Source organism: Triplophysa dalaica, chromosome 2 (assembly GCF_015846415.1).
Source record: "Triplophysa dalaica isolate WHDGS20190420 chromosome 2, ASM1584641v1, whole genome shotgun sequence".
Taxonomy (NCBI): domain Eukaryota; kingdom Metazoa; phylum Chordata; class Actinopteri; order Cypriniformes; family Nemacheilidae; genus Triplophysa; species Triplophysa dalaica.
The window spans coordinates 7,856,411-7,883,829 of NC_079543.1; the positions used below are offsets into that span (position 1 = coordinate 7,856,411).

At 38.0% G+C, this 27,419-nt stretch overlaps 1 protein-coding gene across 4 annotated transcripts in view; it reads left to right on the top strand.

The window, feature by feature from the left end:
* inpp4b (inositol polyphosphate-4-phosphatase type II B) overlaps positions 1 to 27,419 on the top strand; it is a 102,140-nt gene that overhangs the window by 48,353 nt on the left and 26,368 nt on the right. For all 4 annotated transcript variants that reach the window (XR_008904880.1, XM_056733781.1, XM_056733792.1 and 1 more), the window contains 5 exons: positions 3,003 to 3,069; positions 4,497 to 4,644; positions 13,298 to 13,428; positions 20,787 to 20,891; positions 23,715 to 23,823. Coding sequence is in view for 3 of the 4 variants with exons in the window: in XM_056733781.1 (XP_056589759.1) it covers positions 3,003 to 3,069; positions 4,497 to 4,644; positions 13,298 to 13,428; positions 20,787 to 20,891; positions 23,715 to 23,823 (560 nt within the window). In the remaining variant the exon portion in view is untranslated. The remainder of the gene's footprint in view (positions 1 to 3,002; positions 3,070 to 4,496; positions 4,645 to 13,297; positions 13,429 to 20,786; positions 20,892 to 23,714; positions 23,824 to 27,419) is intronic.

A 27,419-nucleotide genomic window follows, 5' to 3' on the forward strand; every position in this document is an offset into this window, starting at 1 on the left:
TTTCATCGGACACATGGCACGAAGTTTAGATTCGATTAGATTTAACTTTATTGTCAATACACATATACAAGTCAAGTGTAACGAAATGTAGTTTAGGTCTAACCAGAAGTGAAATTAGCAAGTGCGGGATATACAGTGTGAATAAATACAGAATACAATATTAGGAAAAAAAATATACAATAGGCATGAACTATGAAAATACTTTACAGAAGGAATGTTCTATGAACAATATATACAGAAGGCTATATACTGTGAACATTTAATTACTTGCGTTCTGTTGTTTTTGATCGGTCTGGCTAGTGGCTAATAATATAACTATTTATATTTTATTTAATTTATATTAACATTCATTTATAATGATAATTTATTGTATAATAATTGCATTATATAAACATTTTGTTGAACACAAAATAACTTTGTCGCATTTAACTAGAGCCAAGAAACCGTTCTTCAGAATCAGTGGGAGCTATATTGCCAATTATGTTTACACACACATTTGACTTGGCGACAGGAGCTAAGTGCAGAAGAAAGTGTACACATGGTCTGAACATAGTGCAAATATACATTAAGATAGAACATTTTTGAAATCAAATAAAAAATAATAATGCACAATATCCAAAAAGTGTGTGACCTGCGATGGGTTGGCACTCCATCCAGGGTGTATCCTGCCTTGATGCCCGATGACTCTTGAGATAGGCACAGGCTCCCCGTGACCCGAGGTAGTTCGGATAAGCGGTAGAAAATGGAATGGAATATCCAAAAAGTGAAAAAATATAGACAAAAAACAACATTTATATATTTTTTAAAGAGTGTACAGATGTATTATTCACAGGTTTAACCTATTGTTTCTTACTATGTACAGTTTCCACATGCTATGTGCCATGTGCAAGTGTGCAATGTGATGGACAGTGTGTTGTAAGAGCTTTTAATTGTTCAGCCTGAGTGTAGCCTGCGGGAAAAACTGTTCTTGTGTCTGGCTGTTCTTGTGGTCAGTGCTCTGTAGTGCCGGCCAGATGGCAACAGTTCTAAGAGGGAGTGAGCTTGGTGAGTGGGGTCCAAAATGATTTTCTCTTTCTGGAGGTGTAAAGATCTTGGAGGTTGGGCAGGGGGCACCAATAATCCTCTCAGCAGTCCTGACTGTTAGTTTTAGTCTCTTAATATCTGATTTAGTAGCTGAACCAAACCAGACAGTTATGGATGAGCACAGGACAGACTCAATGATGGCCGAGTAGTACTGTGTGAGCAGCTCCTGTGGCTCCTTCTTCTACTGGTAACCCAAAATAATACTGACTAGACATACTTTTAACTTGCTAGCTAATCTAATTTACTTCTTATCACTTTTGCAAATAATTTGCAGGGAGTCTATCACAAAAGCCTGCATGCGCAGTAAAGTTTGTTGTTGCTTTGAAACAGTCTACTAGATAGACAGACAGAAGACTCACAATTAGCAGTCCAACATTAACACAGCAACTTAACATTCTTGCATCTTTCTAAAAAGCATTAAAATTCAAGTGTCTGAGAATGTATCGGCTCAAATCTTTAGCTTAGTCCTTATTCCTCGAGTTCTTCTGAAGGGAGTGTTGGTCAGAGCTGATGTTTGAGTGCAGCGTCTGCCACTGTGTGTTTAGAGAACTTGCTGTGTCTGAAATCACTCACTCGCTCGCTCATATACTATTCCCTATAAAGCGACATCTACAATGAGTGGAGTGGAAGTGAGTGAATTTGGAATACTGTGTGCTGAAGATATAAAGCAGGAATAAAGGGAGTCTGTCAAAGGTAGTGCTGAACTTTCCAGACCAGATGGAAGTGACTTAAACCTGCCAAGAAACAAGCTTAACTGGGCTGGGAGACAAGCTCAAATCCGCAAACCCGCTTAAGCTGTTCTTTCTAAAGGATGTACATGGTTTTTACAATGCAAATCAAAGAGAATTATAGATAACCCTGCATTTTTTGAGGAATAAACTATATCAATGTGATATACATTTGCAGTATTTATTAATTTACATTTAGTCTTAGCAGACGCTTTTATCCAAAGAGACTTACAGACAGTTCAGGGAGCAATAGATGATATGTCATACAGTAGCAATAATACAATAGGTTCTAATACACCTATAAAAAGTCATTTAAATTACTATTTATTTCTACAGGTTATGTGTCAACATAAACCCACAATGATGTAATGTAATTTTAAAAAGTAATGTAAATAAAGTTTTTACAAATGATTGTTATCGTCACACTAGGTTATATTGCACATGTTTGGAATTAGATATATGGTACATTTTTTGTTTGAGCTGTGTGCCAAGAAGTGTCTCGAAACTGTTCCAGGCCCAATGAAGGTCATGTGATGTAATGAGACGTGAAGAGTCATCTGTCAGGCACTAAACACTGGTGCGGAGTCTGAATTTAAAGTGATCAGGGCGTAAGCGCTTCGGGGCTGACTCTCTAAAGTTGATGGAGGAGCTGTGTTTGTCTTGAGCTGGCGTGAGGGAGGGTCTCTTTGGCTCCCGGATTGCTTACATTGGCACTCTGGGATACTTGGAGAACCCCTCGATTATTATCTGAGCACCGGTGCAGGTGACAGCTTATCAAATGTTTGTGTGGCTTGTAGCAGAGAGAGAGAGAGAGAGAGAGAGAGAGAAGGACTGGGTGTTTTTGCCAACTACCGCTCATTATGTCTTCCATAGACTTCCACTTCCATTCGAATATCATCTTTGGCTTGTTATCTTCTGCCCTACACTCTAAAAAAAATTTTTTTTTTAACCCATGGATGGGTCAAATGCAGTAAAATAAAACCCAACTGCTGGTATAAATTAACCACTAGAGAACAAGCCAATATTTTTAAGTGTCAAAGGAGGCATTAAGAAATGTCATTGAACAGGAAAGTTAGGATACTACAGTATGATTTTCTGCGAAAGCTGCTTTAAAACATTGTGTAGTGTACAAATAAAATAAAAAAGTGGCATTGCTGTTAATATTAATACACACTTCTGTTTTTGCAACAGTGCACGCTCGTGTATGAAACGTCACATGGAAGTAATGACAAAGATAATGGACCTATAATGAATGCTGGTGAGTACATACATTTTTTTATTTAAATGTATTGTGATATGTATTTTTTTCAAAGGTCTAGTGTATGAAACTTAGCGGTATCTATTGGTGAGGTTGCGAATTGCAACCAACGGCTTACTCCACCATTCATCCCTTCCTTTCGAAGCACGGTGGCTGACACAACAACAAGATGTCATGTTTTCGCTTCTTCGCCAAAGGAGATAACGTATTTACGAAACACACTCTGTAAAGCAGTTTGTTCGTTTAGGGCTACTGAAACAACATGATGAATTCCATGTAAGGGGACCCGCGGTGTATATACGTAGATAGAAAAACATAATGTTTCCGAACCCTATTGTCACATCAGGTGCCCATCTTGGGAACCACTCCCTTAGGAAGCAGTGTAAACACTTTTCAGAGAATAGGTAAAGATTAAAAGACATTTAGTCAATGTCGATTTATTTGACCTGGGGCCAGTTGCATAAACTGCTTAGAAGTTACTCACCTTTTTATTGTCATAGAATTGTCATTACTTCTTTAAATCAGTTACACAAGAAGGTAGATTGGGCTAACTTAAATATCAAAAAGCAAGACTAATTAGTCCTAACTTACTGCTAGTCAGTGAGACTAGTAATTAAGACGAGGTCTTAATTTAGCAGCTAAGTTTATGCAACTGGGCCCTGGTGTGGAAAAAGTCAGCCCCATTTACTCCAAGGTTTAAACATCTCACCGCTCCTTGGCTTTTTGTTTGTTTTCACGATTCTGTGGGTGCAAGGACTAAAATAAAAGTCAACATTATTGAAAGTCTTTCCTTTATGTGGTATAAAAATATCTGTTTCTTGTCTCTCGATCTATATTTGTCACTGCAGCCAGGCGAAACAATTAGTCGACCAACAATGTGTGACGTTTTACTATCGTGGTTGCTAGTGTCAAAACATTTTAGTCTTTGTACTGCGGTAAGACTGGCTAATGAATTTTGTCTCCACCACCCCCATCCATGGATATGTATTGTGCTCCAATACAAACCTAAAGCTATGTCATTACTCTAAGAGCTTGAGCAGATGCTCGCTTCAATCTACTTTGATTGTTGGATTAGAACGAGAGTGGAGTCAAAGGTTAATCCTGTTCTCTGGCGAACCGAGAGTCGGTTGAGGGCGTTTACGTCCACTAGTCCTCCTCTAGAGGTCACTCATTCATCTGTCCTTCTGTTATTTAGCAGGGTTTTCAATAACTTTAAACAATGCGGTGGAACAGGGTAGATGTTTGTTGAGAGTTTGGATTTAGTATAACTGTACATCACATAAAATGTTCTTGCGTGTGTAGCTGACATGAACAAAAAACTATTTTTTATCTTTATTAATAAAAAACTATTTGTTTATAAAACTCTTTATTTTTCCTCCCTCATATTGTTCCAAACCTGACATAATATTTCTCACTTTCTTTTTCAGTGTTTAAGAATGCCATTTGTAAGGTGTATCGCTTTCAGACGGTGGACAGTAAATGGATGCTGGTACGGGAGCAGATGGCTGAGTGCACGTTGTCCTTTAGCATCCCCAAACAGCTCATCAGCCTCTACATTGAGGAGGACACATACAGGTGAGACCTCAGTCTTGGCATTGATCAAAGGTGACAGCCGGAGTAAAGTGTTGAAGATTTAGAGGCCACGACAGGCCTGGGTTGCTAAACAAAAGCGTGCAGGTTTGAACCTCAAAACACTTAAACTGTTTCTACACTGGATGCATGTGTCATATTTATTTGAGTAATTATTTTAAATAGTTTTGATTTAATTGTTATTGCTGTTAATTGTAATGCATTCACATAGTGATGTTAATGATATCCCTTTATTTTAAAATTAAATACATGATATTTCGTTTCTGATATTAAATACATTTTGTATGACATGGCTGTAAGTAATCACAGCTTTTATGAATACAACTAAAATAGTTATTTAAAATAATATTGACAATATCAAAATTAGTAGTAAATATTGCTGTTCTATTACATAATCAGGTTTTTAAATAACCTAATGAAAGTCAACTTTAAAGGTCCAGTGCATTAAATTTGTGCCATCTAGCAGTGAGGTTGCAAATTGGAACCAACTGCTCACTCCACGCCTCCCCCCTCCCCTTTGAAGCACTACGGTGGCTGACACAGAACTAAGATGTTATCACATTTTCGCAACTTTCCCAAAGGAGATTTTTCGAAAGTATTTACGAAACACGTTCTGTGTGCAGTTTGTCCGTTTAGGGCTACTGTAGAAACAACATGGTGAATTCCATTTAAGGGGACTCTTGATGTATGTAGATAGAAATAGCTCCTTCTATGGTAATAAAAACATAATGCCTCTTTATGTAAAGTCTTTATACACCTCTGAACACATAGTTACGAATATTATATTGCATTTCTGTCAATAGATCTTCCAAAAAATGACACACAGCACCTTTAGATCCAATTGGTTTCGGTTGCATTCCGGTGAAAATAACATATTACAGTACTGCCATTATGATGCATCATCAGTTGCTTCCAATAAAGACACAATGCTATAAAACGCTGTAGACATGAGCATATAAATATGATGACTCTTTTGTAAGATCCCTGGTGGTTCCCTCTCCTCGAGGTAAGCGTTGGGGGAAAGTCTGGAATTGTTGGAAAAAGGAATGCAACAAAAAAGCCAGCGAGATATGATGCTCCTCGTGCAAGGGTTTATTTCAAAGATTGAAATGGCTGTTTTAGAGCTATACTTAGAGCCGGTGCTAAATTATTCAATGATGTTTAACACTTCAAAGCAGAGTGCCCGTCCTCTGCCTCGGAAACTCCACCACCTCCCTCTCTCTTTCTCTCTCTGTCATTTTTACCCTTCCGTTTCTATTCCCTCTTCCTCATTGTTGGATCGTTGTTACCTGTGCAAAAGCAAATTGAACTACATGGAATCGCAAGGTGAAAAGAACAAGTGTGCGCTGGAAGAAACCTTAAGTCAAAAGGTTTATAAAGCACAGCGGTAAATAGTACTCTCCAACAAAGTGCATTGATGTTTTTAAGAACACTGGGTGTTACTTCTCAGCTCCTGCGCTATTCAATAAAATGAAGCCGTCCCCGCAAAGTAGCTTTTCACGATTGCCACGCACCTCTGTGAACATCTGTGAAAGAACAGAGGTGACGGATCTGGATTTGCATTGCTACTCTGAGTATGTATGAATGCTCAGCTCAATCAAAAAAAATGTTTAGCTCTGGTTTGCAAACGCAGATTTCATGTTTATTTTTGTGTATTTTTCTGCTGTTCAGTTTACCAAACACAGATTTGAGTCTTATTTCTGGCGCCTGTCTAAGCAAAGTTTGCGTCTCCTAGACTCGCTCTGTCCCTCGAGTTTCTATGCACATGCGAAATGCCTCTCAGCTCACATCATTATCCGTGGCGACTATGCTAAAGTTGACAGATATTAGCATAGACGCATTTTCCTCAAAATCATTTTTAAGGCTGACCAGGAATCGTGCATGGCCGTTCAAGAATTTCCGATCATTAACTCGGCCAGACACACATTCCCAGACTGTAGCGCCCGTGGGTCAGACCCTGCTAAGCAATTATCATCATGTGTGCATTATTCAGCGAGGCTATTTGGCCTCAACACCTGCTCTCCCGCGTGTAGACAGGTAACTTAAGTAGCCGTTTCTATCCCAAGACATCCAATTATCAGCCCGGGCACCACATTCACCTTTAAGCCTGTTTTTATCTGCTTGTGTTGGTTCTGGTTTAACACAATTTGATTAAATTCAAAACCAAATAGCAGTTTATTAAATAGGGTTTCAGATTTCAAGGTGAAAGCTAGGAATTCTACACCCACATTTTGGTTGTCTGGCTTTCTCACGTTTAGGAATTATGTAATGGTGATCTTCTGTAAATGAAACGTGCATTGGTTTTAATGGAAAAAGTAGTTTAAATAATCCTTTCACCGTGGTTTAATATAATTGTATACATATATAAATGGAACAGAAGTAGGCTGTTTTAAAGTGGAACATAAAGTCTCCATGAAGTCAAAATTTATGTTTTTTAAAAATTGTTAGCCTCAAGGATATCTATAAACTATTGCGCTCATTGACAAAGTTAGCATAGAAGATACAAGCTTTCAAAACATGCAATCTCTCACTTTATTCAAATAGGTTCAATGTTTTTATGTTGTGTGATGTTTGCATGAGAGGGGGAGATGCCCTACCCTTACTTCCTGTTTCCTTGGACACATTGATGAAAGCTTGATAAACTTGGTCTGTAAAGCAAACAAAAATATACATAAAAGAAAGTTGCATTTATAATTTGTAATTCATATCATCTGTCAGGATGGAATTGATTGGAATATTGGAAGTTAGCCTGAAATATAATCATGCATCACATTGAGACATGTCATGCAGAGACCCATGTTGTGACCTGAACAGATAAATCATTTATAATTAACACTGCAATAGTCCATTTAATAATAAGAATAGTCAGATTTAATTTCATGAGGACTTTAAATTTTAATTGTTTAATAAAAAAAATATTTAATTCTTAAAATAATTGAACAGGACTTTCAATAGAACTTTAGCGATTAATGTGTTTATAAACCACAATTGCTTAAAAGCACATATGTAAGGGAATATCCAAACTTCTGAAGGACCTTAAAACACCCTCAGACCCCAGAGGGTTAAATAGCTTAAATATATTTGCTACCGCAATTCAAATTCAGAAATGTAAAAAAAATTCAAATTCTATAATTCAAATTCTTGCAGGAAGAACTTTACACAGACAAGCAGCGTATATACATATGTAGTTTGTCTGTATTATAAATGCAATCTTTTGTCTTTGTTTTCGTGTCTTTATTTGCGCATTCATCTGATCAGCCCACACATGTCACTTGATGTGGCATTTTCTTCAAAAGCCTTTGAAGTGCAGGAGTGTGTTTGTTGAAGAACGTTGAAAATGTTACTGTAGCTCAGGTGCTGCATCAAGACTTCTTTTTTTATTCTATCCTTCTTTGATGCAGACAGCCCATCAGTGGGTTTTGGTAGGAGAGAAAAGGAAGATTGGACAGAGAGATAGAGGGAGAAAGCGAGAGAGAGCAAGTGAGAGAGATAGAGTGACATTTTCTCACCTAATGTTGTCATTATTCCAGCACCATGTTACAAATATTTTTTTCCCAGCTTATTTAGTCAATTAACCCTCAGGTTGGTGTATTTTGTAGTTTCAACATTACCAAATAAATCTAAATCGTGATGTTCATTACGTGCAAAAACCCGACTGCAGCGAACGTTTATAATACAATGTTGAATCTCTGCTACGAGACAGATGAACATTATCATTTTTCTCTCTCATTGTACTTTGGGCAAGCATAAACTTGAGCGATTGTTTCACAACCATCCGTAACATGACGCAATACGATTTGAGCTCTTGAAGGGCTTCATCCGAAAAAAAAAATTCTGCCATTATCTACTCGCCCTCATTTCAAACCTGTATGACTTCCTTTCTTCCACAGAACAGAAAAGCTGATATTTTTGAAGAACGTTGGTAACAGAACAGCCCCGGCACCCATGGACACAAAACCAATGCAAGCGAATAGCTGCTATTCGGTTACAAACATTTTTCGAAATATCTTCTTTTGTGTTCTGCGGTCAAAAGAAAATCATACAGGTTTGAAATGACAATAGGATGATTAAATTATGAGAGAATTTTCATTTTTGGGTGAACTATCAATTCACTGCAACCTCGTCGGAGATCTGTCCGGTTTTGCGCTGGCGTCCTGCAGTAAAGGTAGCTGCATTTAATTGCTATTCCCTTCACCTTTGTGGAATTGAAGGCAGACATAAAGGCATTGGTAAATTAAAGCGAACAGGGGCTGTAACGCACCATGAAATGAAGGCCGCTGTGTAACCGCTTCCTTTACTGCCACATGCACATAATTCCAGCGTTTTCATCTCTCATCATCAAAACTTTTGCTTTTCTCTCATCGTGATACCGTTCCTCATTTTTCTCTAACGTCTTTTTTCTCTGCTATACCATCAGTATGTCTATTTTCACCCCAAACCTATAAAAATAGGAAACAGAAATTTCTTTGACTTTTGTCCCGCATGCGCTTTTTTCACCTACAAATCTCTCTTTTATCATCACATCCTGGTCCACTCAAAGCACATTCTGATAAAGCTACATTACATTCAAGTCGCAGCTTTTGAACCGAACAAGATGGCAGATATGATTTTATATGCGACTCGCCTGCTTCGGCGCAAGATTTCTCTGACTTGTAGGCATGAAATTGAATAATTTCTTTTCACCTTTTTTCCTAAGATAACGCTTCTTTAACAATGAGAATGAAACAGGAATAGATCATTCTGAATGCCTTGGGTACTTGAGGAAGATACGGACTGGTGTCTAAAGCAAAAATCTTTAAATAACCTGCAGTAATTTGGTCCCATAATACCAATCTGCCCTGTGTGACCTTGAACATGAAACAATGCATGTACTTTCAGATAATCCGTGAGCACTTCACATAGTTCAGTCCTTCTCACCTTTTGTTTTGCTGTGGACATGATACACTTTGTTCTGCATACAAAGGAAAAAAGTCAAGCATTAAAACGTTTTTATGTTACCGAACAGTTTAGGCAATATTTATATGAAAAACTAATATTAAACACTATAAAAAAATATTGCATAATACTAATAATATTGCATAATACTGGTTGGGGCACCAGTTTAAAGTAAAATGGCATTTTTGTCAAGTGAAATTACATGCGTTTCATTTTATACCCGAATTTGCTGTCTATTTCTGACAGAAATTATTTAAAAAATATGTGAATTTCTTAAATACATATTTTACAATGTATAATATAAATGTTATCTTAATATAACTAAATATTAATTATATAAATATATATAAATATATATATATATCTTAATATGAATATAACTATAAAATATATATATTTTTTAAATTAAATATCTTATATTATATTATAATTAAGCACTTTACTGCACAAAACATATAAACCATGTTTGTATTTCTTGTTTGTGCACCTGTTTATCATTCGCTTTTTTTAAAGATAGTATAGAAAGTATTTTCTATTTTCACCTTGTGTAATTCATGTCACGTTCCCACAAACTGTCTATGTTTGCATCTGACTAATTTGACTAGCGTCTACCAAGTGACAGATGAATTTGCACCGAGTTTAATTAGATATACCACCTTTGATATCAACCAGAAAGAAAGTGTTTTCTCCTCGCTTTATTTACATACTTGCATTTGACAGATGCTTCTATCCAAACCCAAAACCTTTTCACTGCTAAAGGGCGGCGCCAGGACGTTTTCTTGCGGGTGCTAAGGGCGGGCTTAACAGTTTAGAGGGTGGGCTTATAAAATTATTAAATTAATAAACGCTTAGCAAGACAACATTCAATTTTACAATTTTAATAACCTACACTTCCTCAGTGGGTGCACTTGGTTATAGTCATTGTTAATTAAATAAGATTTTGTGAACATTTTTGAACAAGCTCATTATAAGCTGTGCTTTTTTGTTGAAAACACTATACAATGTGTAAAGTAACCGACGAAACAAACGTATTTATGAACTCAACTAAAATTATGAAAATAGTTCGGCCACTTGAGACACTATTTGGCCAGCGTCAAAACTGGTAGGCAGAGTCAGTGTATATAGCCTCTGCTTACAAGACGGGCTAAATCCTTGGGGGTGCTTTGCCGGGGCTAAGCAGTTTTCTGACCTAGCGCCGCCGCTGGCAATGTTATCACAGTGCTTTTTCTGCTACTGTGTCATCAAAGTTTTCCCCTGATGTACTATAGGTGATCATCAGAACAGATCTAGATAAGGTGCTTCAATCTACAAACACTTCAAACTTATCAGACGTGTTCTTTCTTTAGCTTGTTATAAATAAAGATCCACCCTTTGACAAATTTAAATAAAATCATAATCACTCTTTTCTTAAAAGGCCATTTCTGCTCGTTTCTTTATTTTCTTTGAAGATTCTAATCACATTGTTGAAATTATTAAACTTTCACAAACGCTGAGAGGGAATTTACATGAAAATTAATCATTGTTCCCTTGGAATTTCCCGGCACAATGAAAGACGTCTGAACCATTTCTTAATGACACCCGTTAGAAAGCGCTCGCTGTCTGCTTAGAGAGATAAGTCCCTATGTTTTATGTAAATCTAGCGTGCTTGTGTCATGTTGTGCAACAAATAGCTACAGACATCACATGATAACAATGAACAATTGCTTTCTAAAAGCCATTGCAAGTCAAGGAAAGGAACATCTTAGCAAAAGAGATGGGGCCAATTAGAACGAGTTCTCTGTTACAGGGAGAAGCGTTGGGCGAGAGATATAAAGGGAAAATCCATGTGTATGGGTGTTCGCTTGCTGAAGGCGAGAGTTCTTTCCTCTGTTGTCTATTTAGTTAGTGAATAATTGAGCTTGTTCGATAGCTCCATGAGCCGGTCACATGTATAAGGGTACATGAATAATCCACTTGATGATGGGAGATTTGAACCGTTTAGTCCATGTCTATAGTTTGCTCATCTTCTGTATATGTCAAAGTGTACATCTAAAAGTTGAATTTAAAGGGGTCATATCAGAGGGAATTATGTTTTCATTGATCTTTTTAGATTAAAGAAACAAGAGCGTTTTGTTTAAGTTTTTCATTCAATATATTTAGCTGATCGGATAAAACCTAATGAAAATGATGGTGTATGACGAATGAAGAATAAAGAACAGAAGCATTTAAGTGGTCTTTGGCCTTTATACAGTCCCGGTCAAGAGTAAATGTCTAATTTTAGACAATTACGTCTTCTCTATTGATTTGATTGGTTGTTTGGTTATTTGTGTCACATAGTTGTATACTGAAGCACGACTTTGAGAAAGATTTAAAGAGGCTTGGCAAAAAAGTTAAGTTTATAAAAACATCACTCAGGAAAATGGCAACAAAACGTTAGTACACCACACAATTAACATATTAATAATAATAGTTAATTAGAAGTATAGTATAACTAACAGATCAAATTTTCATCAATGTTTTCTTTTTCCTGTAAGGTTTTAGTTTTTTTGGTGCATTTTTCAAGTGTAGAAAACCAATATGAACACCGAACATGTTTTTTTTCCATTTATTTTGACAATTTTTTCCAAATTGAGCCCTCTCTCTTCTTGAAAATATTAGGCCAATATCCGACTGCTGTACTGCACTCTTTACCCCTACAACAAAACATTTCTTTAAAAAGTGCCATTCAACATTATAGGCTAAAAATACGATAAACGAAAACTGTTGGATTATTATAGGCTACACTGCAAAATAATTAAAAGAAAGAAAACATCCATGAGTGACGCTGGCAAACAACCATTTCAGTTCACGTCTCTCCTACAAACTCCGCCCACAAAAGCTGACTGTTGTCTCATAAGTTGCATTCGTGGCTGTGATGCACAGTAAATACTTTGACATGTTGTTTAGTACAGGGAACTGTGTGCTCTACTGTCAGGCCGCCCGCTCCAGTCTGAAGTACAAGTTACTGACCGGTAAAGACGCTGCTGAGATGTTGCTTCATTTATAATCTCTCTCTCTCTCTCTCTCTCTCTCTCTCTCTCTCTCTCTATCTCTATCTCTATCTCTGCGCTTGTTGCTGCTTGATCGTATCACATGTCATGTTCCGGAAATTTATTCAGCCATTTCACGTTATTTCAAACACCAAACATGCTTTTTTTCATATTTTCGGCCGAATATTTTAGATTGCCGAATATTTGGTGCATTCCTAAATATTAATATTAATGATACTAATACAGATGAAATCGTATTCAATGTTTGCTTTTTTCCTCCAACCTCATTCTATACAGCTTTCCTGTAGCTCAGTGGTAACAACGCAAGGTTGTGGGCTCGATCCCAGGGGATTGCAAATACCTATGTAAGATGTATAGGATAAAGCAATGTAAGTCGCTTTGAATAAAAGCGTCTGCCAAATGCCTAAATGTAAATGCACTTGTTGTATATTTGAACAAAACCAATATGATTTGATATTATGGCATTTTTGCTCAATAATTTGGTCCAATATATAGGCCTACCTTCAGTTTAGTGTTTTTTCCATTCTTTTTTATGCTATAAAGGAGCATTAAAAACTAATATTTTACAAGTACCCGTGGACATAAATTTTGGCCACTAATGTATGTATTTTGAACTTCCGCTGTATGAGGGTCTGCTGTAATGATTATGATTGATGTCATTTTCTTTCTCACAGGATACAGGAGCTGAATGATCTGGGAGCACTTTCTCCACACTGGGACAACATGAGAAAAGAGGTCATCTCTCGCTATGACCATATCATCAAAGAATACCAGCACACACTCGCTGAACTGGAGAAACTTACCGGTGAGAGATTCTGAGGTTCACACACACACGCGTTCCTAAATGAGATTTTTCCCCAGTGCAAATAGTTTCTGCAATTTGCATTTCACATTCGCTTTATCAATAGTTCCGTCATGAAAGAACAATTTTTTTGACCTGCGCTCATGCGTGATTTATTGGTTCATAAAATTTATACATGCAGCTCACGGTTAGCTGTAAAATTCAATGAAACATTAAACTCGAATGGCTACACATGGTTGCGGAAAGAACAAGAAAAGCTGTGCTGTGCGCTTGCCGTTTTATTGCTGACTCCTATTGCATAAACATACATACAGCACGCTTTATTTTCATTTACTTGTTTACAATAAATACATATTTGTTGCTTTAAACGATACGATGGGTGGCACACCAGGGTCTGCCATAGTGTAGCGGTCGCAGGTATTCTTTTATGTCTGTGTGAAGGGGTAATGTAGCCATGGCAACAAAGTTTGAATTGAGTAGAAGGGACAAAAACAAGAATGGCTCAATTAGTCGGATATGTGCTGTGATTTTATGCTGTGGTTCTACCGGCACGGTTTCAAATTATAGCTCAGAGCCTCTTGTGTAAACCACATAGTACACACAGTGCATATCCCAGAATGACAATTATCACACTGTCGCCATACATTTTGCCCAAGCTCCTCTTGGCCTTATTTAATAGTGCGTGTTAGCTTAGGCACTGTGACCAAAATCAATACAATAACAAAAATTATATATTAGAAATATTACAGATTATTATAATCATATTGGGATTTACTCATTTATTTTGGAACATGTTAACAATAGTACAAAAATGGCTTATCATTTTTTAGGGTTAAAGTCTAGTGTATGAAATTTAGCAGCATCTAGCTGTAGGGATGGGAATTTTGATTCGTTTAAGTGATTCGTAAGTTATAGTGTTATTACCAGCTGTGTATGCTTTTCAGTAGAACAGGATACAGCTACCTCCACTGGGCATGCGCACTTCAATAATGCATCAATTTTGTCACGGTGACAACAGTTTTGTATTATTATTGTAAGGTGAGGTTTAGGCAAGGTGTAGGTGTTAGCTTATGCAATTTATTGTAATAATATGGCGAGATTTAGGACAATTTCCGGCCGTTGCTGTATCCCTTCTAGCAACAACCACTGTGTATAAAAACCAAGCATGCATCCTAAAAAATGTGGCTCCCTTGTGGCTGGCTGCAGTATAGATCATAAACCCTGCCTCTTCATGAAAACGAACGGAATTCATGCTAAACTATGAAATCCTATTGCACTCCCAATATATTTTGGCTAGAGTTGGTTTCTGTGATTTTAGTCATTAAGCTGATGTATATTCAAGTGTCGTTTTTTGAATAAGTTTGGATTAAGTGGGTTACACGAAGTGGGTTACTTTATTAAAAGGGGCGTGGAACATGATTTTTTCGTTGTTACAGTTGCCATTGAGGAATATGTGCGCGACCAAACCTCTGAGGAGTTTCCACTTTCCTAGTCGTGCAAATATTTGTATAAGATACAACAAAATGTTTGCCATCAAGCAGTGTATACCATTATCCCACATGGTCCTGACTATAATTCATGATCCATATTATGAATAAAAGTAAAATCAGAGCACTAAATGTCAGTATTTGTGGCAACTCACCTCGGCCTGAAAGCAAAAATACTCATTGATGATTTTGGTCGTCTAGACAAAAAACCTGTTCTAACATCGATCAGCCATTACTAGGGCCGATATGCAGTGACAAGAGTTCACAGGTTTGTGCTTGACCAGCTGAGCGATGTTGACACCTCTGTCCCGAGAGAGAGAGAGAGAGAGAGAGAGAGAGGGAGAGGGAGAGGGAGAGGGAGAGGGAGAGGGAGAGGGAGAGGGAGAGGGAGAGGGAGAGAGAGAGAGAGGTTATTCTGCAACCCTTCGTCACATAAGTTCCCGGCTGCTTCATCGTGCTCTAATCTTGTCTGCTGTAGCTGCCGTTTATTCCACTTCAAACCAAACACTCTTTGATCTCAATCGAGATCTCTTTTGTATCTCAGTTGTGTCTCCTGGGTGAATGAAAGAGACACAACTGAGATGCAGAAGAGATAACGAATGAAGTGAGAATGAAGAATGATTTGTTAAACGCTGTGGCTCCTCAGGATTTTTGAACAGAAATTAAAAGACGGCAGTAATCTCACATGTGTACAGATGGAAACGAAAAGTATATTAAATCTTAGAAAATCTCACTGATCAACTCATCACTGTTGTACCCGAGCTGTATATGCCCCCTCTTTCCTGTGGGATGTTGCCATAATCCACCGCAGTACCACTGCAGAGTATTAATTATTGATACCTCATGTTATCAGTTATAATAAGGTTGGCAACTCGTGGCTCAGGAGAGCGTTTGGTTTTCCGTCGTCGTCTAGCAAAGGCCAGGTCTGTTCTCTCGCCGGCCTCATAACCCTGGGGCGGCAGGGCAGTCGCCTGCGCAGTGTTTCTTTTCTAGTTTAATTCATTTTTAATTAGACAGGCCTGACTCTGGGTACTTCAGACGGTGTTAGCTAATGAATTAATCATTTTCTGTTAGCATTGTTTGCAGCTGCTGGAATTAGCGGCTCTGTGAGCTTATCCTGTTGTTTGTCAGACCTCGCGCGGGTTTGTGCGGCCTTGGGTAGAGAAACCGCACACTCGCCCGGCCTATGAGAGACGGCAAAGTGGAACAAATCCAAGCAAAGGGTCGGTTCAGTGAGGAAGTATGGTTCGTCATTTTAATAATTAGAAAGGACGCTTTCAGGACTGTTTTTGTTCTTCTTTTTTATTAAAATAAACAAAAATTAAGCAGGTTTGTAAAATCCGTGTTCAGAATTATCATCTTGCTTTACTTTGACGTTAATGTTAAGGTTATAATAAGACGCTTATTTAAAATTTGTGCTGTCAGGTACAATTTTACAAGTTTTCAAGTTTAAAGGCATAGTTCACCCAAAAATGAAAATTCTGTCATCATTTATTCACTCTCTTGTCATTTTAATACTGTATGACTTCTTCTGCAGAACACAAAAGAATATATTTTGAAGAGTGTTGGTAACAGTCAACTGACCTAACAACAACTGTATAGAAGTCAATGGGTACTGATCGGTTACCAACAGTCTTCAATTATCCTATTTTGTTACTGCAGAAGAAAGTAAATCATACAGGATTGAAATGACAAGAGTGAGTAAATGATGACAAAATCTTTATTTTTGGGTTAACTATCCCTTTAACCCACATAGGGATAAGTACGTAAAGAAAACTGCAATGTTCTCTTAACAGAGATGGCAGTATACTTTTAAAAAGAAAAGTTGGAGATGGATTGCATCTTTGAAAAAAAACAGTTCAGTCAAAATTATTACTTTTTCTGTAAAAAGTATATACATTATGTGCTATATTGCACTATACAATTTTGATCATTTTTGATTATTTACCGGTGCTTTTTTCACAGTACGAGTTGAACAGCCCTCCTCAACATATTTGGAAAAAGCTCAAAATGACATGAGGGTGATTAAACGACAACATGTATAGTTTTGCCTGAACCGTCCCTTTAAGATCTCTGCCAGCTAAACTGTCTCAGCAAAGAGTGAAAACTGTTGCTGCAGTTAATGTTGCATTTAAACGCTGATTTGCTTTCCAGATTCACAGCGAAACCACAGACAGTCTATGGTACGAGGCAGACGCCACACGTTACTTTTCATGCTGCTGCCCAGGGAGTTTTGCTGGCGTCTGTTTAATGAGAGGAAAACATTGAAAGCGGTTGGCGCAGCCAAGGAGATGTGGGCCCATTTAAAATGCATCAATCTCTTCCGCATCAGTCAGAAGTATTCGCACCTTTAGCCAGCAGTGTGTTAAGCTTTGACTTCTGTGCCTATCGTCTCCTCTGGCAGTTTGGTGGGCCTAAGCCGTTTTTTAATACCTGGGTTTACCTTGGAGATTTTGGCACAAAAAGGCGGGCATGTAATGAAAGCAATAATACATGCATAATGTTCTATACATACGCTCAGGTACGCCTGCCAGAAGACTCTGATTGGAGACATGATCGCATTAAACTGTTGTCGTGATGTGTTTTTCTACATTTTATGAGCAGACTTTAAATAGATAATGAGCTATAGACTAAAAGATTGTGTTATTTATGTAATATGTACTTTTCCATCATAAAAGGATTTAGTCGTACCGTCCCCTTCTAAAACAAGCTGGTCTGCAGACTGGGCGGTCAGTTTTGCTGGGGTTTCCCTCACCAGCCTTTGAATGCACCTGGATGGCCAGATGGTGTCTGCGATAAGGTTAATTCCTCTGCCATGGCTGGCTGGCCCAGCTCCATTAGCCTGTGTCCCAGAGGGATGACACACCTGTCTGAATGACAGCAGAGTCACACTGTCCCGTCTCATGATGCGCTGGGTGGCTTCAGCTGCCACACGATACACATTGGGAGAAAATAACGCTAAGCCGTTCTTTTATAATGATGGACTGAGGGAGTTTGCGTCCACACTCCCTGTCATTTAAATAGCTTAAAAGTTGTTATACAGTATTTTGCATGGAGTATTGCTTGTGGAATAAATTAATCGTGCCTAATGTAATATTGTAACCAAAACTGTCAAACTATCAGAAATGGAGTAATTACGAAGCGACTGGGCTATTCATGTATTTTCACAACAGGATCTTGACTGTACTTGTGATAATGATGTGTGAATGAGCCAGTTATCTCAATAATTACAGTTACACCTCCTTGACGGCCCCAGTATTTACAGCTGCACTGTTTGTGCAGCATTAGCTGACTATTGAGCTAAAAATAAGGTTAGTTTAATAATATCTTATAGGTAAACAAACGTCAGTAATAATAATTAAAGAATTTGGTTTATAATATTTATACACTTAAAATATTTAATAGTTGTAATATTTAAATGTCCGTTAACACATATAACTTTGATGGCTTTGTGTGGTTTTGACAAGCAGCATTATATACATATACAGTAAAAGTACAACAGTAGCCTAAAGTAGTTGTAGTTTTTTGATGGTGTTAGGTAAAGTTTCAAATGGAAAAAAGAAACATTGTCTAATTACAGAAGACCACCATATGGCCCTGGTCACCATCCATGCGACATGTTGTGTAGTGACTTTGTGAGTTTGTGTAGTGATTTCATCTTTTACTCACCTCCTTGTCATTTAAAATGTATATGACTTTTTTTCTTATGCAGAACATAAAGAAGATATATTGAAGAAAGTTGATAACCAAACAACATTGGACCCCATAGACTTCAATTATATGGACACAAAGAGAACATTTCTCAGAATATCTAAATTAAAGTCAAATCAAGCTCTGAACAACATTAGGGTTATTTTTGGGTGAATTGTCCCTTTAACAAGTGCTTTTACAACTTACAATAAGACTTAAAAAAGTTGTATGTAAGGAGGATGCTATTCCGACCCAAGCCTTAAGGGGGCTCAAGCAGAAATTTATTTGGGGGTCCCCCTGTGCCCCCAAAACAATCGAATAATGATAAATTACATGAATCACGTAAATTACATATTTGTCGTTTGCATCAGTGAATACTGTCAGATGTTCAACATTTCTGTCATTAAACACTAAACAGTTGTCAATTATTCAGTTGTCACGTTTTGCTGAACTACAGCTGAAGATGTGACAGTAGCTTCGTATTCTTGATTTGATTGGTCACTGCTTGGCTCTATAACCAGTAACTCCCGCCTCCTTGCATTCGATGCAATGTTGCATTCGATGCAACGTCAACAATTTCCCACATTTTGACACATACCAGAGAAAAATAATTGGTACTGCTCTACGTGAGAAAATGCATGCATTTGGTGAATGTATCACCAAAGAGTTGTAATTACATGTGCTCTTGGGGGCCCCCTAGGGGCGATGCAGCCGCATAGTTCGCTTAAAGGGGGCAAGCTCTACCTCCTGACTATGGAAAGAGACATTTTATCCATGCACTGGCAGGTCTGATCCATTCTGGCGAGTTCTTAAGTGCCTGGGCTAGTTTCCTGGAGCACCTGTGTAAGCAGAAGATCAGCCTTTCAGAGAGTTTAAGATCACATGCAAGAACATGTTAATGTTGGGTGGGCTGTAATGGAAGTCCTTGAGCTTCTATTGAGGTTATTAAGCATTGAGCCTTTGAGCTTTTCAGTGAGTAATCTTAACTTCGGTGTGCTATTATTAACATGCTTTAAGATATGGATTTGAACAGCTAACACAACACGCAGCATGGGTTAATCTCAATCACAATACAGAAATGTATTTTGATTAAATGTGAAGTATGCAGGATTTTATATTAATACTGTATATTAATACAAATTACCACTGAGAATAGTGAGAATACAAGAACAGCCAGTGCTTATTTTTTGTGAAATGTAATCACTTTATTTTGCTTTTGTGCTGGGTTAAATAATACCACATTTTTGCAAGGCTTTATATTTTCATATTTTTTTGTATTTCTTCAATACCCATTATGTAATTATGTAGATATTTGCTTACAATGTACTTGTATTATTTATGCATGTCTAATGTTTTGTCTACTCACAGCACAAAGGGCCAGACAATATGCTTAAAAGTACTTTAAAAGGGCTGATAGCATTTCAAAGTGGTTTTGGCTGGCTTTATTAGCATATCTTAAATTCAAGGGATCAAAAGACACGCGGGTGTCACCGGGCGATATGTGCTTCATTAAAGGGGCTTTACTGTATCAGTTTATTAAGATTTTAATTGGGTTGTTTTTTTACTAAGCAGGTGGTGCTGTGATTCACTAAATCCTGGGGTTTCTAGATTTACACTGGAAGAATAGACTTGCTAATGTTCTGGAGAGCGATATGTGTACTCACGCTAGTTGCTACATCTACAATCAGATTTTGAGTTGACTCGCTAGTGTGTAGCACAGGTTATTATAGTATTCATTCAAGGTCAACTGTGATGTATTTGATCTTTTATCCGGCTTGTATGAACGATGTTCTTTTCACAGATTTGAATGAAAGGCCCTTGTAAAGGTCTTTGTTGTGGCTCCCTCTTTCAATTTAGGTTTAATTGCCATATTTTTATGAATTTAATCTGCCTACCATCGGTTTCCAGAGACCGCGAGCCCCAGTGGTATTCATTTGATCAAGACGTCACTTTGTTCTTGAATGCGTTCAAATCCATTGCTATAATGCATAATAAAGACGCATGAAACGAATAGCAAGCGCCCATATTTGCATGTAATTCAATAAAAGCAGATGGCAAGAGAGCTCCCATGCGGGCAGCGAGACTGTCTGTTTGTACTTTGCCGTCTTTGTTTGTTTGTTTGTTTTTGAAGGAGGACTAAAACAGATTATGTGTAAACGTCTGGCTTCTCCCAATCTTTCCTAGGCCCGTCGTTCAAGCCAAGCTGCAGCAAAGGCCAGAAGTATCTGGAGTTCATCCCCATCAACCTGCACACGCAGAGAATGCTTGTGACGTGTCCAAGAAAAACAGGTGCAATGCATTTTCTCTCGATTTCTCTGGTTGTGTTTGAATAGGAGAAATGGCTTACTGAACACATTGCTGTACAGTATATAGTGTATACTTTTAGAACTTTTTAAACCATTGCCTTCTAATTGATATCTTAGAAATAAAAAATCTAATTTCAAACATTTTTAAAGTAGTGAGTCACACTGGAATTGGAAGATCAAGTTTAGCACAATGCATTGTGGGATATAGCATTGCACACAGTGCACTCTACTGAACTGCATAGTGTAGTAAAGTAGGTCATCTTGATATTCTATAAATGTATGAGATGTGCATAGTGCATACTGTTCAATGCAGAGGATATACTGCAGAAATGCAGTTCCAGACACATCCACTCACCTACTCTCCTTGTCTAGCTTTTAAGCTACTGGTAGTATATCATTTTCTGGGAAGCAGCATGTGGTGGTCCTACAGATCAGTGCCACCCTATTAGCTCAGAGCAGTGGGCTCAGTCATACATGTGTGAAACAGCAGCAGGTGGTGATGCAGTCAGTGAGGGGTCAGAAGGGACATGTGGACAGGTACAGATCTGCATTGAGATCACTGATGAGGATCTGACGGCAGGACACATGCAGCACAGCAGGAATTCACACTTCTGATTGTAGGACAAAATAATATGAGCAGTTCTTCACAGACAGACAGACAGACAGATAGATAGATTGTCGACTCAAGGTGTTTGAAATGCATTTCATGTGATGATTGTGAATGCCTTTTCACTTCTAATGACAAATTAAATTACGAGCGGGTTATTGCTTATGCCAAAAATGACTGTCGGTTTCTATGCAAGAATGTCATTAAAAACGCATAAAACTTGTGCCTTAGACCACGACTGAAAGTCCAGAGCAATGCTGTAATGAATGACTGACAGAATAAGAGTTTAAAAGCCCCAAATCCTTCACCAATTCAAGTGCTTAATGGCGGCCCATCTTTATGGACTCTGCACAAAGACACACTTCAAGGAAAACGTTTTGCTTATGGTCTCAAATATAAGAAGTGAGGTGACATTTGGAGACAGCCGCTGTCAGGCTTCTTACTGCAGAATGGCAGTGATGTGATTTTTACGAGTTGCATAGTGATGTCAAGCCACTTAGCTGCTTTTAAGTTGTGCCATAGCATGTCAGATGAATCAATAGTCATTAAAATCTTAAAGGATTTTATTTGGGAATATTGAAAAGAAAAAAATCTGCACAGGAAGCTATTCCTGTTGTTAAACATTGGTTTCAAGGGTATTATTTGTAACAAAAACTGTTACAATATATAAACAAACTTAATTTGATTAAAATCGACCATTTGATTGACATGTAAAGCACAAATGATGGCAGTTGACCTGTTGCATTTTAAGGTAAATGTGTATGCTTAAAATATTGTCAGTATATTAAAGGTGTAAGTAAGACTGCATATATTATATAAATTGAATATTATTTCGATTCTGAGCATGTGCTGATGTTATAAATGTAAAATTACAGAACATTGTGAATATCGAATATTTTTGAAAAATAAGATTAATACAAATAGCACAAAATGTAACACAGTATCATAAAAATGCCGACTTCAAGCGACACAGGTGTGCAAGATCTAATTTGTCCCCGAAAAGTAATATGGGGATAGTCAGGTTTTCAGAAAAAAAGAAAAATTCAGAAACAACTTTTTAATTATTATAGAACAATATCAAACATTTAAAAACATTTGGTCAAAATCTGAAATTATCTGAAATCTGCAAATTGCCCAGCCCTCGTATATAAGAGCGTTATACGAATACAAATTCAGCTTAAGTATCCAGCATTTAAATACATATTAGGATTAGAAAATAATGATCCTTAGCCACAATTCTCCAAAGCACACATCCTCCAATGCCTCCATTTTTATAGATCGCAGAATCCAGCACAAACGGGCTCAAATTGGGGCAGTGTGACAGATGATCCTGCTCTGTATACAGTATACTGTACAGCAATATATTTATTGTATGAGAGCACTGTTTGAAACAGCCAATTAGACATTCTATAAGAGACTGGGGCAGTGTAAGAGCACAAGGGTGTTGTAGAAGCCGTAATGCGAGAACCTAGTCGTCATTAGGAGAGAGAGAACTACCCCAGGAAGCCATAGTGCGGGCCGATTCGACCATCCTGTTTCTCTGGGGCCCGTGTATCTGAAGAGGGTCTCATTAATAGCTTTTTAATGGGTGTGAGAGCCCGCTCTCTGTACAGGCTTACCATATTTTTACAATGTATTACCTGTAGATGGCCACATGGGCCTTGGTTCCACAAACATGTGGACTGATTATTTTATTCAGGGTCATTCAGAAAAGTCTACAGAAAGGATTTGAAGGTATTGAAGACATCTTTGTATATTGTCATGAGAAATATAGCCATAGAGTAACAGAAAGGCCATCTGTGGCATTAGAACTGTTTCTTTTTTACTGCATTGAGCTCAGTGCAAGCAGAACTGCAAATTTTTGTGATCTGAGATGATAAAAATATAAAAACGTATGAATTGATTATACTGATGATGATGACAATTCCCATTATAACCATTAAATCCATTAGTATGTTTGGGATGTGTCTGAAGAACATAAATACTGTAACAATAGCATTGTGTTTAATATACGTGTCAGGAAGACTCTTTAGAAAGAGAGTAAAAAGTGTAATAGGGTATAGAAAGTGAATGATTGAATACTTTCACAAAACAACAGGACGCTTTCAAAACAAGAGGAAATTCAGGCATAAATCCTGTTCGGTGGCCTCGTTGGTGATTTGTGAGACCTGCTGAAGGATGTTGCTGTTTTCTCCACAGATTGTGTGTATGATGTAGTCACAGTTGGAGCTCCGGCGGCCCATTCGCAAGGCTTCAAAAACGGAGGCTTGCAAAGACTGGTCAGCAAATACGAATCGGAGAAGAAAAGGTTAGTTGATCTCACTTAATGCTAGGTATTATTCTGCTTTAAGGGTGAATTTTATTTTTTATAACAGCAAAATGAAACAGCCCGACCTTGCCTTATGAACCACAATCTCACTGGCCTGATATATAGATACTAGAACAAATGTATTCAAATACATTCTCTGATTAAACAGAATGTTTTAAAATCATTTTTTTACTTTTTCCCAAAGTGACTTAAAAATGAGGGCTTGAAACATTTTGTCTTATGTTTAATGTAAATTTACTTCAAGGCGGTACCCTTTTGAGTTCATTATATTGTTGACGTCCATATAATTGAACATAAGCATTTCATTGGCCTAAAGTCAAGTACGTGTGAACATAAGGTTTTTGTTGACCGCTCTATGAATACTGCAGTAGAAAATAGAAATGTACCACCATCAGTAGACCAGGTTTGTCTCTAGGGAGATTAACAATATTGGCACTTAATGAGAGAAAATATTTGATTCAAACAAAAAAACTTTAACTTGGCTATAAAATGCACACGTTAATGAGATTTCAGCGTTCGAATGATGCAATCTCCATTCGGCTCCCTGGATATTTGTGTAAATACCCTGCAACTCATGTGAATTACATTTCAGTCTAGCCAATAATGTTACATACACAGTCATTTCCCACATTGCAAGTTATTGAGAAATGCACCGTGGCTATATTTTTGTGCGCCTGTTTTTTTTTGAATTTACACTGTAAGCATCGCAACTTAACTAAAACATTGTTACAAAAAAACAACACGAGTCAGACGCAACAATGCGGGCAGTAAGTCTGGTTTTGTTGAGTGCCTGATCTGTGACCAGTTTTTGTTCCAGGGCATCATCATTTATAAGTTCAGCGCTGGCTGTGAACATTTAGTCATTTGGTCCGGGAGGTCTGTCATAGTGGGACGAAATGGGCAGTCTTGGATTGTTTAATGTGACGTGCTCTGCCTTCACGTCTTCGCTGTAAATTCTTTTCCCCATAATTTAGCATTCCCTTCACGTTAAATCTAAATTAAATTACCTCGCTATGTAGAACTAGCAGTCGGAAACTTTCGTTTTTATTTACGGCAACAACAGACTCAAGATACTCATTTTTAATTTTTTCCAGGCATTGGCAATATTAGCAGTCTTTGGTTTCTCATGTAGATGATGGAAGAATGTGACGTGGATTGATGATTTGAAAGACCCAGTCCACACGTGCAGTGTTGTACAAAACAGATGTTGTACAGCGGACAGTTTGAGCTCATTCACAAGATCTCACTGGGGTCATTTGGTACAGTCTGACAAGCCTTGAATCAGTACGCAAAAACCCACATTCCTCTTCATTCAGTCATTATAGCGGCCTTTTTCAAATATATCAAGCTCTGGTTTGCCTGTGAGGAACCTCTTATGAGTCAAAATTATATTGTCATGAAGAATAATTGCTTTTTACTGACGGTACGAGTGGTTTTGCTTCAGATGCGTTGCTATAGCACAATGGATTTGATACATTTTGTGCTCAGGCTGGGATACGGAATTGGTCTGTTGTTTTTTCTCGGTCTCTCATCCTTAATAACTTTAATAACGTCAGAGACGTGACATTTGGAGCAGGAGCCCCTGTGAGCTCCCATCGGTGTAACATTGCTTGTCGCTCTTGAATAAATTCTGACTGTGATTTAATTACTTTTCTCAAGGCTCCAGACTGCTGCTTAGATGGTCACAAATGTAACTAAAAAAACAAAATAAAATCGCAGCTGTAATCTAATGGGCATCGGCCACAGAGAGGAAAACTTTATTCGTTTTGATGTGTGGTTTTATCTGACTCAGTCGGTACACAACAAACAACTTGCACAATGAGCACACCAGTGTTTCCTGTATAGATGTTTAATTCAGCTTGGAAAAACACATTCAACTTTATATTTAATTTACTATCATACTATGACGTACAACAACTTATTTGATCTGTAATTTGTCCTTTTAAAATAGTGCTTTAGTGGCCAGTTTGCATTCTGGAGCTTTGTGCTGCTGTCTCTCTGCCTCTCTCACTCTCTGACCGTGTGTCCCGTCTCACTTCCCTTAATCTTTGTCTCTCAGTCTCTTTCTCTGTGGGTTTGTCAGCCCTCTCCTCATTTCTTTTTCTCTTTATCTCGCATTCCCCCTTTCTTTCTCTTTGTCTGTAAGCCCTCACTCCCTTCTTCTTAAAGTCCTCACCCAGTCTTTCTCTCTCTCGTCTGCCCTCCTTCACTTCTTCACATCCTCATCTCTCTCTTTTTATGTTTGTCAGCCCTCTCTTACTTCCTTCTCTCTCTCTCTCTCTTTCTCTCTCTCTCTCTCTCTCTCTCTCTCTCTCTCTCACAGACACAGGAGACATGTTTAATTGGGGAGTTCTCTACATACTGAGTCACTTTCTCTCCACTGCAGCAGCCGAACTGTGATTGAAGCAGAAACGACAGCAGTTTGTCTGTCACACGAAACATTTCAAATATGAATGTTCTGTTCTCAAGAGGAGACTCAGGCATCTCGGGTTCTGTCCTCCAGTGATTGTTATAAACAAAGAGTTTCACAAGATATTCATTGTTCGTCTCTCTGAACAATTGAGTTTTGCACACAGAAATGAAGATCTATTTTGTGCATATAGTCCAGTCTGAGGGGTTGATTTCGTCCTTGTGAATGTGACCATTTTGCAATCGCTTGGTTTGTACTTTCCTGAACCCTCAGAGAAACTGGCTCATTAAAAGACATCCATAAGACCATTTATTTGAAGTTGTTTTTTTAAGTTACCGAGCCCAACCAGTAATTGTAAAGTAGCGTATTCGAAGGTTTTCTGCCCTCCAAACCTTTGGTGCAGCATTTGGGGAGATTTATCGGCCGAGTGAGCCGCTGATACAAGGCAAGGACATTTGCCGTTTCAATCAATTTCTGAAAGAGCGTTCGCGCTGCACAGTTATCCAAGCAGATACCGGCCTCATTTTTTTCCCTATTTGACATAGTTCCTTCACAGCGCCAATTGTGTAGTTCTCTGGCTCCTTCTGTAAACCTCAGTGATGTTCTGAGAATAAAATTATTTCAAACCTCATGTCAACCATGAATTTGTTTTGTATAAATATGTTGCATCATCTTGGACTATTTTGTGTCGCTTTACAGATAATCACATACAACCTGAAGCGCACACCCATATTGATTCGCCCGCCCGTCATGACCTTCTCAGAAAGCGAGCTTTTATCATTTTCTTTGATTAAAAGACAAATCATAGAACAGACATGATACTTGGTCATTATTAATTGATCGCTGGAAAAAGGGTGCTGGAGAAAAAGGGCGCCGAGAGCAAAATGAAAGAGCCATTTGTCTGTCTTCCCTGTCTGAAAAGCCAAGAAAGAGAGGCGGATAGGGAGCCATGGGTTGATTCATCGGGTCAGGGGCGGACACTCGGTCCAATGTAATATGCATCTGCATTGCCTTTGATTGGCCGTCTGTTTGAGAGCCAATCAATATCCATTCTCATGTGGCCTCCTCTAACAAAAAGCTTGTGCTTATATTTCTTCTTAATGTGTACAATGGTGCTACTTTACGCCTTTATTTTCATTTGATTTGTCTTCAGTTTGAGCGAGAG